Genomic DNA, 11,772 nt, shown 5'->3' on the forward strand with positions numbered 1-11,772 from the left:
TGCTCTTAATTCAAATAAATTATAATAAAAAATATAAACACGATGAAAATACCATTTGAGCCCTCTTGTACTTTTTATTTTATTTTTTACTTGAAAGGTAATGAAATAATTTTATTATTTTATAAAAATAAAAATAACATAAAAGCCCCTCTTATCCTTTTAACTTTTTGTTTACTTTTATGAGCATTTATGTCATTTAAATGTTAAAAAAATGTTGATAAACTATTATACATCTCATTAATTTCATAATATCAAATGAATTTTCTGAAAAAAGACATTTTACCCTTCTAGAAAGGCCCTTTGATTTTTGTAAGAAAGAACAAAGATGGTATTGCATTATAATAATCCGCGATGTAATGTGTTTAGTCTTATGGTAAAAGATTGAGGGTTTAGTTTTTTTAATAGAAATTATTTATTTAATCAATAATAATTAAAAAAAAAAAAGATATAAACGCGTAAGAACCTCACCGTGGATAAGCCTATACAATTCCTGTATCACCTCAACGGTGTGAAACTATATAGTGCATGCTTACTAATAAAAACGGTAGGCAGTGATGGTGGATGACAGTACCAAAAAGAGGAGGTCTCGTATGTGGAAGACAGGAGGGACAGAGAGAGAGAGAGAGAGAGAGAGAGAGAGAGAGAGAGAGAGGGAGAGAGAGGTAGATTTTTACTTCAGATCCCAAAAAAAAGAAAAAGGAGATATACTTTTGTCCTTACGCCATTGGGTCTCCTTAAAACACTAGAAGAAGTTCCCAGAGAGCCAGAGCGAACAAAGACAAATGGGGTTTTTGAGATCAGTTGTGGCAACTTGGTTTCTTCTGGTGGTTTTGTGGTTTTTGAGTTCTGTTGTAGTTGCCGATCCCGTGCCACCACCCTGTGAATTTCCTGCAATTTACAACTTCGGTGACTCAAACTCGGACACTGGTGGTATATCAGCTGCATTTGTGCCCATCTCTGCACCATATGGTGAGGCTTTCTTTCACAAACCTGCTGGCAGAGACTCTGATGGCCGCGTGATTATTGACTTTATAGGTAAAGAAAAGAAAAACATCCCAGCAATGCAGCATCACACTTACATTTCTTTCTCACTTTCTTTATTGAGTGTTTGTTAATTGGCTCGACTATTTATTTATTTATGCAGCTGAGCGCTTGAAATTACCCTACTTGAGTGCATACCTGAATTCAATTGGAACAAATTATAGGCATGGTGCAAATTTTGCCACAGGAGGATCAACCATCAGGAGGCAGAATGAGACCATATTTGAGTACGGGATTAGTCCATTTGCTCTTGATATGCAGATTGTTCAATTTGATCAGTTCAAAGCTAGGACCACTGATCTATACAATCAAGGTTCCTAATTTGAATCAAAATTCCCTCTCTTTAGACAGCCTATCATTTCATTGATATTGACTTGTTTTTCTTTTCTTCATGATGTTTGTTTAGTGAAAAGTACCCCAGATGCAGAAAAACTACCCAGGGCGGAGGAGTTCTCAAAGGCTCTTTACACATTTGATATAGGCCAAAATGATCTTTCTGTTGGTTTTAGGAAGATGAGTTTTGATCAGCTTCGTGCAGCAATGCCAGACATCGTTAACCAGTTGGCATCAGCTGTCCAAGTAAGTACTGCTGCTGCATATGCTACGATGATTTCTGTTTACCAACGTGTTTTTTCACACATTTTTGTAGCATTTATATGAACAAGGAGGGAGGGCATTCTGGATACACAACACAGGTCCAATTGGGTGCTTGCCTGTGAATCTATTCTATGTATCAAACCCAGCACCTGGTTATCTTGATGAGCATGGCTGTGTCAAGGCTCAAAATGAAATGGCGATCGAGTTTAACAGCAAACTCAAGGAGAGAATTGTCAGATTAAAAGCTGAGCTCCCAGAAGCAGCAATAACATATGTGGATGTCTACTCTGCTAAGTATGGACTTATTAGCAATGCAAAGAACTTAGGTAATGGTCAACATCATTTTTTAACTAGGTTAGACACAGCTCATCAAGCAAACCTCTTGTCAAGATTCACCATTAATGCTGCATGCACTTCAATTTGCAGGATTCGCTGATCCTCTAAAGGTCTGCTGTGGGTATCATGTGAATTTTGACCATATATGGTGTGGAAACAAAGGAAAAGTTAACGATTCTGTAGTCTATGGTGCCTCTTGTAAAGATCCATCAGTCTTCATAAGCTGGGATGGCGTTCACTATTCTCAGGCTGCAAACCAATGGGTTGCTGATCATACACAGAATGGTTCTCTGACAGACCCGCCAATTCCCGTTGCCCAGGCATGTCGTCGGATGTGAGTGTAGCAAGCAATAGTCAAAACATGGGGGTCTTAGTGTTGAAAGTGCCATTAATAGAGTAGCTTGTTGTCAAAACCTAAGGTGCAAGGGTAAGGTTGCCAGTGTCGGTGAGAAAAGTCGATCAAGACCTGGAGAACTTGTATCTCAACTAGAGAGAACAGATGAACAACGGGCAATAAACAAATGTTTTCGTACTTCATTAATTTTCTTCTCATGGATGACTTGTTCGATTATGGACTAGACTCTAGAGTGAATGCTTTATGGTGATATTGAAAGCTTGATTATGTTTAATTACTTTCTATTTCGACAAGGCTGGAGTTTAGCTTGTAATCCCCTGGTTTCAAATCTTTCATGACTCTTCTTGGTTGCCCAGTGAGCTAGGCCCCTCTGCACTGCCTTTCAACTCTCATTGTATTTATTAAGGAAAAATAAAACAAATTGGATTCATCCACAGCCAACACCGTCTCAAGGCAAATTTAGCATTACCAGCCGTAGATCGGACCAGATTCGGAACTGCATTTAGCCAATGGCGCTCAATAATTATTCACTTTTAAACCTTCATGGAGCAATCTTGGGTTCCCTAAAATCTAAATGTTCTGTTGCATCAATGACGAGTTCACGACCAAAAACAGAGAACGCTGTAAGGAAAAGCCACTTCACTACACAACCAAACATATAAATATGGTACGTCTCTTTTCAAGGCATTGCCCCTTCCGGTCAAAGAAAGAAGGGAGGTAAGAGGATTCAAGATGCATGGTCTGTATTACGCTGCTACACAGGAGCTTTATTTACACACAACTATGAACAAGGACTCATTGACGATGCCCTTCTGGTAAGGGAACCACCTTATAGAAGGGAACGATCCTCTGAGGCAAGGCTCCATCTTCTTCATCGTCATCAAACTCCAGCAAATAACTGTCCAACCAAAACAATAGCAGCTATCAGAGCATGATAAAAATAACATAAATACGAAGGGCATAGCATTTAGAAACCACATGCATAACATATCTTGTTCCAGACTGTACTTCTAAGGGCAAACCATTTACAATCAGCAGAAGTTTTGTTTCTTAAATATGTGAAGATAGAGTACCAGATTACCCTCCTATTTTATTATATATATAATTTACCATCTTGGAGATTCTTTGGATAAAACAATTACGAAAATCTTTGGAATAATCATTGTGTTCATCTATCTAACAAAAAAAAAATGAAGAAAAAGAATAAAGAAAACCATCTGCAAAGAAACGAAGAAAAGGAAAGCAGGGAGAAGGGCATGGAATATTGCCATCATTATAGTGTAACATAAAGTAAACACCAGAACAATACTGGAAAATTTCCAAAATCAGCAAACTAAGGATAGAACATGAGAAAGATAGTACTTACTCATCTATCTTCCTCTGAAAAACAACAGAATGATGGCATCCCACAGCATGCACAATACAATTAATTGTCAGTCCAAAGTCAGTCACCAGGATATTCAAAACTGGGAAAAAAAACTACTGAACAGCAGGATTCCCAAGGAAAATTGCAGTTACTTTAGTTTGGATTCAAATCTATCTAGCTAGGTGGATGGAATAGTTACCTTCCGAAGGGGGCTCACAACAGTTGCCTTATAAAGTGCTGTTGTCCCTGGATAGACAGCCAAAACATGTCTCCCAGGAGGAAAATCAGGGGCACCAGAAGGATCATTTCGCTTGGGGAAAGGTATAATACATGACATGGGCAGCTTGTACTTTCTGAAGCAAGTGTCAAAAGAAAAAACCCATTCATGTGAGTAAACCAGCATACTTGGTTTAGGCATTTCACAGGACAAATCACAAGATACTAATGTACAATCTCTGGGAAAGAAATACTGCGAATAAGAAATTCAGTTGCTGATAATAAGGGTGTATCAAAAGACAAATCAACCTTTGGCCACCACTCTCTTCATCATCTCCTGGCTCCTCATCAAGTACTTCAAATCTGCACATAAAGTTACTAATTATGGACAGAGTACCAGAAGATTTACATATTGAAATAAATGAGCTAGTGGAGTGGCATTTTCTTTTAAGATTATGTCCATTTAGCATTTATTTGAAAATAGAAGGCATGTATAATATATTTAACCTGATTTAGCATCACAATAACTTGTGAGAGTTTTTGGCTCAAAATAGAAAAAAAAAAAGAGGAAAAAGCATACATGTAACTGACTCCAAATAGTTCAGGTTGACGAGGCACGGATAGGGATACAGGAAACAGGCAAGACACAGCATAGAAACGTGATATGTCAATTCTTGAAATCTTAGGATATGATATGTTATAGATAAATTTTAATATTTATTCCCATTTACTCTATTCTTTTTTAGAAGACATAAGCTATAGCCATTTTTTTAAGAAAAAAGCAAATAAAAATGCATATTTTATTAATGTGCTCGTATTAGTTCAGGATTAAGCATACATGTAACTTGTGAGAGTTTTGGGCTCAAAATAGAAAACAAAAAAATGAGGAAAAAGCATACATGTAACAGACTCCAAATAGTTCAGGGTGACGAGGCACGGATAGGGATACAAGAAACGAGCAAGACACGGTATAGAAACGTGATGTCAATTCTTAAAATCTTAGGATATGATATGTTACAGATAAATTTTAATATTTATTCCCATTTACTCTATTATTTTTTAGAAGATGTAAGCTATAACCATTCTTTTTACGAAAAAAGCAAATAAAAATGCATATTTTATTAATGCGCTCATATTAGTGTGAAAACAACTATAACAAGAATGTACAGTCATATTTTTTATTTTCTTCAACAATATTCACCAATTATTATCCATGTAAGCTTTGATTGATATTATAAAATTATAAACTACAATCTTCTCAAAATATTATTTTCTGTGTCCTCAAGTATCCAAAATAATATTCTTACTTGTTAATTTTGGACATGTTTGAGAAGTATTCCATACATATCATAAAGTATTGGGTCAAGTATGGTATCGGATATGGCATGATAGGAATAGATCAGAGATTTTTAAGTATACGTGCTTCATAGTGGTTGGAGGTGCAATCAAAATATAGTCCATATACATGACAAAATTCTTAAATAATAGGCAAGGTAGCTAACCTAACCTCAAAGAAATACCTATGCATTCACATCTATAAAATTACCATTAAAAATGAATTAATAATATGGTGCACCAAATTATAATAGTCAACAAAACACATCATTTGCAATCCAACTATTAGGCAAGGTAATTATTGAAGAATCTCATGTACAACAGCTCAACTTACTCTTTTGTTTCCCTATCAAAATGAATCACTTTTACAACAAACCACTCATCCTTTTCAGCATTATCACCTGTGACCCTAGCTGCTACCTGAATATAGCAACATGTCAATCACTTCTGCGAAACAGAATGAAATGGAACTCTACTTGCAAAATAGTTAAAAAAGGGGAATGAAATGGAACTCTACTTGCAAAATAATTAAAAAAAGGAAAAAAAAAAACAAAGAATGAAAGAAAGAAAAGGGGATATAAATATATTATGTTCTTTAAAAAGACATGCAAACCTGTTCACCCTTTAGACTAGCACATGCTTCAAGTTGACTTCTTACTGCAGGAGAGAGCCTTGAGATATCTGAATCGGCTTTGATTCTTTTCCTTTTCTGATCATTACCTTCTGCAATTTATTTTACATTTTCTCATGATATATGGAGTTTCTCAAATAACAGTAGCAGCATCTAACTAAAATCAAGATAGAGAAAATGAAATTCATTTTCCTAGGCATAAGTCATGTATTCTAAAGTCCAGCCATCAATGTTCGCAAGTCTAAATGCTATCCCATGTTTAGTATCTATTTAGTTGTATAAGGTCTTGTCTCATGCTCACTTGGTGCAATATATCATAACCAATGAGCATGTCAATCTCTAGTTATTGAAAGTCCCAGGTAGTTAGCTGGTAAAATCTTTTGCACAGTACCAGAGACCTAAAGTTATCTTCAGAAAGAATGTTCTTAGATTGAGACAACTGGTTTTGTAGCCAGGCCATTGGACAACAAATGCACCAAGGACAGTAGTTAATAATATTCAAAGCTTCTATAAATGAATTAATGTCTTGAGACAAGGGATGTCTTCCAAAAGAACTTCATCCTTGAGGGTGTGAGGTGGTTCCTTGGCAGTGAAATAGCTATATGCTCATTCAAGTTACAAGAGATACTCAATATATTCCTGAGGTACTTGATATATAGCAGCTTGAACACTGATTTCCAATTTTTGGAATTGCACGTAGCCCGTACCAACCTCCTTATGTTCATACATGTATGCATATACTACTGCAGAGTTTACTTTCACTCCAATATAAATGAACAATTTGAGTCCCTAATACATCATGTAATGATAGACCTTCACTGAAATTTACACATGAGAACTTCCTTACAACATTAAAGTAAACACGAATACTTTCTATATGCACATCTCATATGCCAAACTCAAAAGTATGTAGTACACACCTATCCTTCTTCGTTGTTGACCTGGAGGTCCAGATGGTAACAGAGCATCCAATTGAGTCAACAGGGCACCAGAAACACTGCATCCACAGAGAGAAAAAAATATGGTTGGTCTAAACTATCAATTACATTCAAAACTAACACGTGTTAGGAGCCAACCACTACAGCATATCATTAATGTGCTACACATTATGAAAGAATTTTATTGAGCAAGCACAAACACTCAGCTTTAGTCAGAAGGAAGAGTGGTTAACTTTACTAAAGATTTATATACATGTACCTTACTTCAATCTCTGAAAGGTCTTTGGCCTGAGTATATAAAGTTTTGAGCTTTGCTAACGAAGTATCACCAGGCTTCTCAACCACCTCAGGAGCTGCATTAGAAAGCAAAAATTCAAAGTTAATAAAACAGTTGAAGAGGAATGATATAAACACAATTAAATCTAGTTATTCTAGTTATTGCTGTGGTTATTCTCGTTCATGGCAAACCAATCGAATTATTTTTATATAAACCATCCATCACTTGCCACATCTATATGAAAGCACTTTTTGTATGATTTGTTCCATGTAAAATCTTTCATTAATATAAACCAGAAGTAATAGGTAACAATGTGTATTAAATAAAAAAATCCGGAAGCTGGAAAAAAAATATTAATAATTATATCCTAGAGTTTTGTATAGATTCAATCACTATCTGCTAAGAATTAAAAAGGGGGGAGGAAAAGCTTGACAAGCTAGACTTCGAGAGGAAATTAATGGGATGCACATTTACAACTATACAGAGGATGCAAAGGGGATGAAACTGCAAAAAGAATCATCTGCCACATTACATTTGCAAGAAATCTAACATAGAATCATGAGCAGGAAAAAAAAAGTTCTCCTTAGATATTCTTTAATATAGCTACTGAGCTTACTAAAACGATTCTCTAAAAGGTAGAAATTTAAACCAGCATGCGTTATTTATGACTGGAAGTGTATATGGTATATTATACATACATAATACATACATAATACATACATACATACATATATATATATATATGTATATAAATTGCAAGTTGGAGAAGAAACCCAATCTTTAAGACTTGGTTTTCCAGAGACAGGTTCCACCTTTTCTTATTCATTAGCTTCTGCACTGTGTTGTTGAAAGTGCTATATGCAGTTAAGCAACAACAGATCTAGGATGGAAGTTGAAGGCTTAAGACATGGTGTAAACTTGAGGAAATAAAACACAGCTTTGAAATATAATAAATCGTTTACATGATAATGATTCATAAAAACATAATAAGAAAAAAGGCTGGAAAAATTAATAACTTATTAAGTCTATTTAGCATGTTGTTTAGAGCAAGACATGTATCTTTCAAATAAAATGTGCTACAATTCTTACAAGAAAGATAATGCACAATAGCAAAACATCATACAAGGAAAAATAAATAAATAAACTAATTGGTTCAGCATGCTATGCCATAACTACAAAAATTCAACAAATATCATCGATTTGATGGCACATGTTTGAGGTATACATGCTTGCCCAGTTAAGGCACCTTACCTACACTTTAAGAAATGTTGTAGTATTGACACTTTATGCCTTGCATCAACAGCATGGTGTAAGGCACAGTTTTAACAAAGATGCTTTTGTGTAGAGCTAACACAAAGATCACTCAATAACAGCTCATATATAATTCTTTTTTATTATTATTATTATTTACACGAACAAGCAAAAGATGAGTAGGAAAAATGAAGATCACAGCATAACAAGCTTGTTACCTGAGATGCATTAAATCCCATCCAAATCTATAATAACCTCCAAATAAAGCATTACAAGCACATATAACAACATGATGAGGCAAGCATGTATTTTCCTTTTTCCAAAGAAACATATAAAATGACGGATTTTGTTAAGACTCTTTCCCCCACCCCACTTTCTTTACCCAAGCAGCTGGCGATCACAAAATTTAAGAAAAAATTCCTAATGATACCAAACATTTTCAATCTTTTTAAGCTTTACAAATTACTTAGACATGAGACACGTTCATTTTCTAGTATAAAAAAACCCGTGTAAATACCATCTCCACGCCATCAATTTACTACAAACTAACTTCAATCAACTCATGCCATAGCCGTATTAAACTTCAATTACTCATAACATCAAGTTAATTCAATGAGTCATCGCTAAATCTTGCAACAGGATGCATAACAAATGAGCATCAGTAAGCAACCTACGTACTGCATAGCATACATAGATTAGATTACGAATTCAGAAAAACCCAGTTATCATTACATGCAATTCACCAGTATAAAACAAACCCATTAAGCATAACCTCAAATATAACCCAATATCAACATGATTCAAGCTAAAAAAAAGGAAACAAACCCATTAAGCATGACCTAAAATATAATCCAATGTTAACATGATTCAAGCTAAAAAAAGGAACTCTCCCTGGCATCAAAATTTCAATAATCTAACAAAAACCCGTTAATCTATAAGACTGATGATAAAAAAAAAGGAGAACAGAAGAGAAACTTAACTAGCTTGAAGCTTCTTGTGCATTTTGTTAATCTCTAAAAGAACATCCTCTTGCTCTTTCCTTAACCGATCGAGCTCTTTCGAGTTCTCCAAAATTAACCCAATCTCCGATGACGCCATCGTTTTCTGGGAAGAACCAGAATCACAATGCTGTTTACTTTTTCTGTTTCAGGAAGAAGAAAAAACAAAAACTAAAGTTGGAGTTCGATCATGCCTTACGTATTTGTCGATGAATAGAAAGGACACGAGGCTATTTGTTTAGATATTTTCGTAATTTCTTAGAAATTAGTGGATAATAAAGTATCTTAAAATTATTTTGTGCGGAGTAATCGTGTTATTTAACGATTGGGTTGAGGATTTGACACGTGGGAGATAGGATACGATAATTGGAGCGGAGTGGATCTCAACTCCGTAAAATCTTAACAACCTAAATGGATGGTTAATATAATAAAAATAATTTTATTTTATTTATTTATTTATTTTTAAATCATAGTAAAATAATTCAAGATTTAAAATTGGCATCGCTTAGCTATTTTTATTTTTGATATTATTAAATTAACTTAAACATTATTTGATATTTAAATAAATATAAAATATAATAAAATAAAATAAAAAGTAATTATTATATACAATGCACTTATTAACATATAAGAATATCTATTTTCTTTGAGTGGCGCATACGATACTTAACAACCTAAATGGATGGTTAATATATTAATAGCTAATAAGAGATTTAATATGATTATTTCCCAAGTGCCTCTAAATAATTTATTTAGGATTTTTTAATCTTCTTTTGTTTTTCAAGATTTTCTAACATAAAATTAAAAATGTATATTAAGGTAAGTATAAACATAAAATGACTTAATATTATTGATTTATTAAGAAAACATTAGTTGTTAAAATGTTCATTACTTAATTGATTCAAGAATACTTTATAAAACCAAAACTTTATATTTCAATTTTTTTTTTTTGAAATAATAGTACTTTTTATATAATGGAATTTCTTTGAAACTTAATTTTCATATTTCAAACATTTTGAAATCCTAATTTTTCAAATTGAACGGCAAGTATTAATAAAAGCTAAAAACATTTTGAAAAATATTTCTCATCCAAACTTTATAGTATTTACTGAAACAGTATATTAATGGATTTTTTAATATAATGATGGTCTTTTTTTCTCATAAAAAAAATTATGTAAACTAGTTATCAAGAATAGTAAGTTTTTTTTCACAAAGTCTATTAATTATTATTAAATTCAATAAGAATAATTTTATTTTATTTATTTATTTTTAAAGCATAGTAAAATGACTCGAGATTTAAAATTGACATCGATTAGCTATTTTTATTTTTGTTATTATTAAATTGATTTAAAGATCATTTGACATTTGAATAAATATAAAATAAAATAAAATAAAATAAAAGGTGATTATCATATATAATCCACTTGTTAGCATGTGAGGACACCTGTTTTCTTTGAGTGGCGCATGCAACATCTCTCAACTATTAAAATCTCTTTTTTATTGTATCGTTAAAGTGTCACACTTTTATTTTTCTTTTTGGGGATGATGTTGGTATAGGGGTGCAACATTAATGATGATTTTTTTTCTCCTTTTCTCTCTTGAAATTCTTGTTAGTAATGCAAAATTTTAAAGTTTTCCCTTTATTTATTGAAATATCATCTTAAGTTTTTATTTTTTTTATTTTTATTTTTTGTTTTTGATCCCTTTATAAATTTTTAATTAGATTTCAATTTCATCCTTCAATCCTACTTTGTGATATTTTTTCAATATGGTCCTCATTCTTTTGATTTTTTTAATCCCTTTGTTAAATTGACTTCTCATTTTAATTTTATCATTTAATAAAAAAATTTATAATTATCCTCTAATCCATTTTTTGTTTCAATTTTGATCATTGTTAATTGAAATTTTCTTTTGTTAAATTAATTTTAAATTTTAATTTTGCATTTCAATAAAAGATTTGTAGTTGACCTCTAATTTATTATTTATTTCAATCTTCATCCTCATTCTTTTAATTGTTTTTTAATTAATTTTCTTTTCAATTTCATCCTTGAATAAAAAAATTTCATTGTCCATTATTTCCATATTGATCATTAGTCTCTTAATTGTAATTTTATTGTTTTAGATAATTTTATATAGTTTTTTTTAATTTCATTCTTCAATAAAAAAATTTTAGTTATCCACTATTTTCATGTTGATCATTAGTCTCTTAATTACTAATTTATTGTTGGATCTTTCTATATAATTTTTTTTTCCATTTGATAGTTCCATTCTTCAATTAAACAATTTTAGTTGTCTACTATTTCCATGTTGATCATTTGTCTCTTAATGAGATGTTCCATAAATATGCATGAATTGACAAATATTATTAATAGAAAAATAAATATCTAGCTATGTAAAAGAAAAATGTTACTTAACAATATAAAATAGGTTA

General features: G+C 32.4%; 2 protein-coding genes and 2 long non-coding RNA genes across 5 annotated transcripts; 2 read left to right on the forward strand and 2 right to left on the reverse strand.

Moving 5' to 3' along the window:
- Nucleotides 1-630: 630 nt before the first annotated feature.
- Nucleotides 631-2,642, forward strand: LOC105109937 (GDSL esterase/lipase At5g14450-like). Its single transcript, XM_011004808.1, has 5 exons — nucleotides 631-1,035; nucleotides 1,145-1,354; nucleotides 1,448-1,620; nucleotides 1,691-1,964; nucleotides 2,065-2,642. The coding sequence occupies exons 1-5, from the start codon at nucleotides 783-785 to the stop codon at nucleotides 2,310-2,312; spliced, it is 1,158 nt and encodes a 385-aa protein (XP_011003110.1). The 5' UTR covers nucleotides 631-782; the 3' UTR covers nucleotides 2,313-2,642.
- A 218-nt stretch (nucleotides 2,643-2,860) lies between these two features.
- Nucleotides 2,861-9,550, reverse strand: LOC105109940 (uncharacterized). Of its 2 annotated transcripts, XM_011004809.1 has the most exons (9): nucleotides 9,324-9,550; nucleotides 7,075-7,168; nucleotides 6,798-6,874; nucleotides 5,860-5,969; nucleotides 5,581-5,666; nucleotides 4,221-4,274; nucleotides 3,895-4,048; nucleotides 3,696-3,709; nucleotides 2,861-3,227 (listed from the first exon to the last, which is right to left on the reverse strand). In XM_011004809.1, the coding sequence occupies exons 1-9, from the start codon at nucleotides 9,439-9,441 to the stop codon at nucleotides 3,125-3,127; spliced, it is 810 nt and encodes a 269-aa protein (XP_011003111.1). In that variant the 5' UTR covers nucleotides 9,442-9,550; the 3' UTR covers nucleotides 2,861-3,124. The 2 variants fall into 2 exon arrangements, with proteins under 2 accessions (XP_011003111.1, XP_011003112.1); XM_011004810.1 differs by lacking the exon at nucleotides 3,696-3,709 and having other exon boundaries at nucleotides 3,124-3,227.
- Nucleotides 7,175-9,300, forward strand: LOC105109939 (uncharacterized). Its single transcript, XR_839361.1, has 2 exons — nucleotides 7,175-7,782; nucleotides 7,821-9,300. It is a non-coding gene; the product is annotated as an uncharacterized LOC105109939 (long non-coding RNA).
- Nucleotides 8,484-9,317, reverse strand: LOC105109938 (uncharacterized). The gene is made up of 2 exons (XR_839359.1): nucleotides 9,183-9,317; nucleotides 8,484-9,115 (listed from the first exon to the last, which is right to left on the reverse strand). It is a non-coding gene; the product is annotated as an uncharacterized LOC105109938 (long non-coding RNA).
- Nucleotides 9,551-11,772: the final 2,222 nt, after the last annotated feature.

Source organism: Populus euphratica, unplaced genomic scaffold (genome assembly GCF_000495115.2).
Source record: "Populus euphratica unplaced genomic scaffold, PopEup_1.0 scaffold233.1, whole genome shotgun sequence".
Lineage (NCBI taxonomy): Eukaryota > Viridiplantae > Streptophyta > Magnoliopsida > Malpighiales > Salicaceae > Populus > Populus euphratica.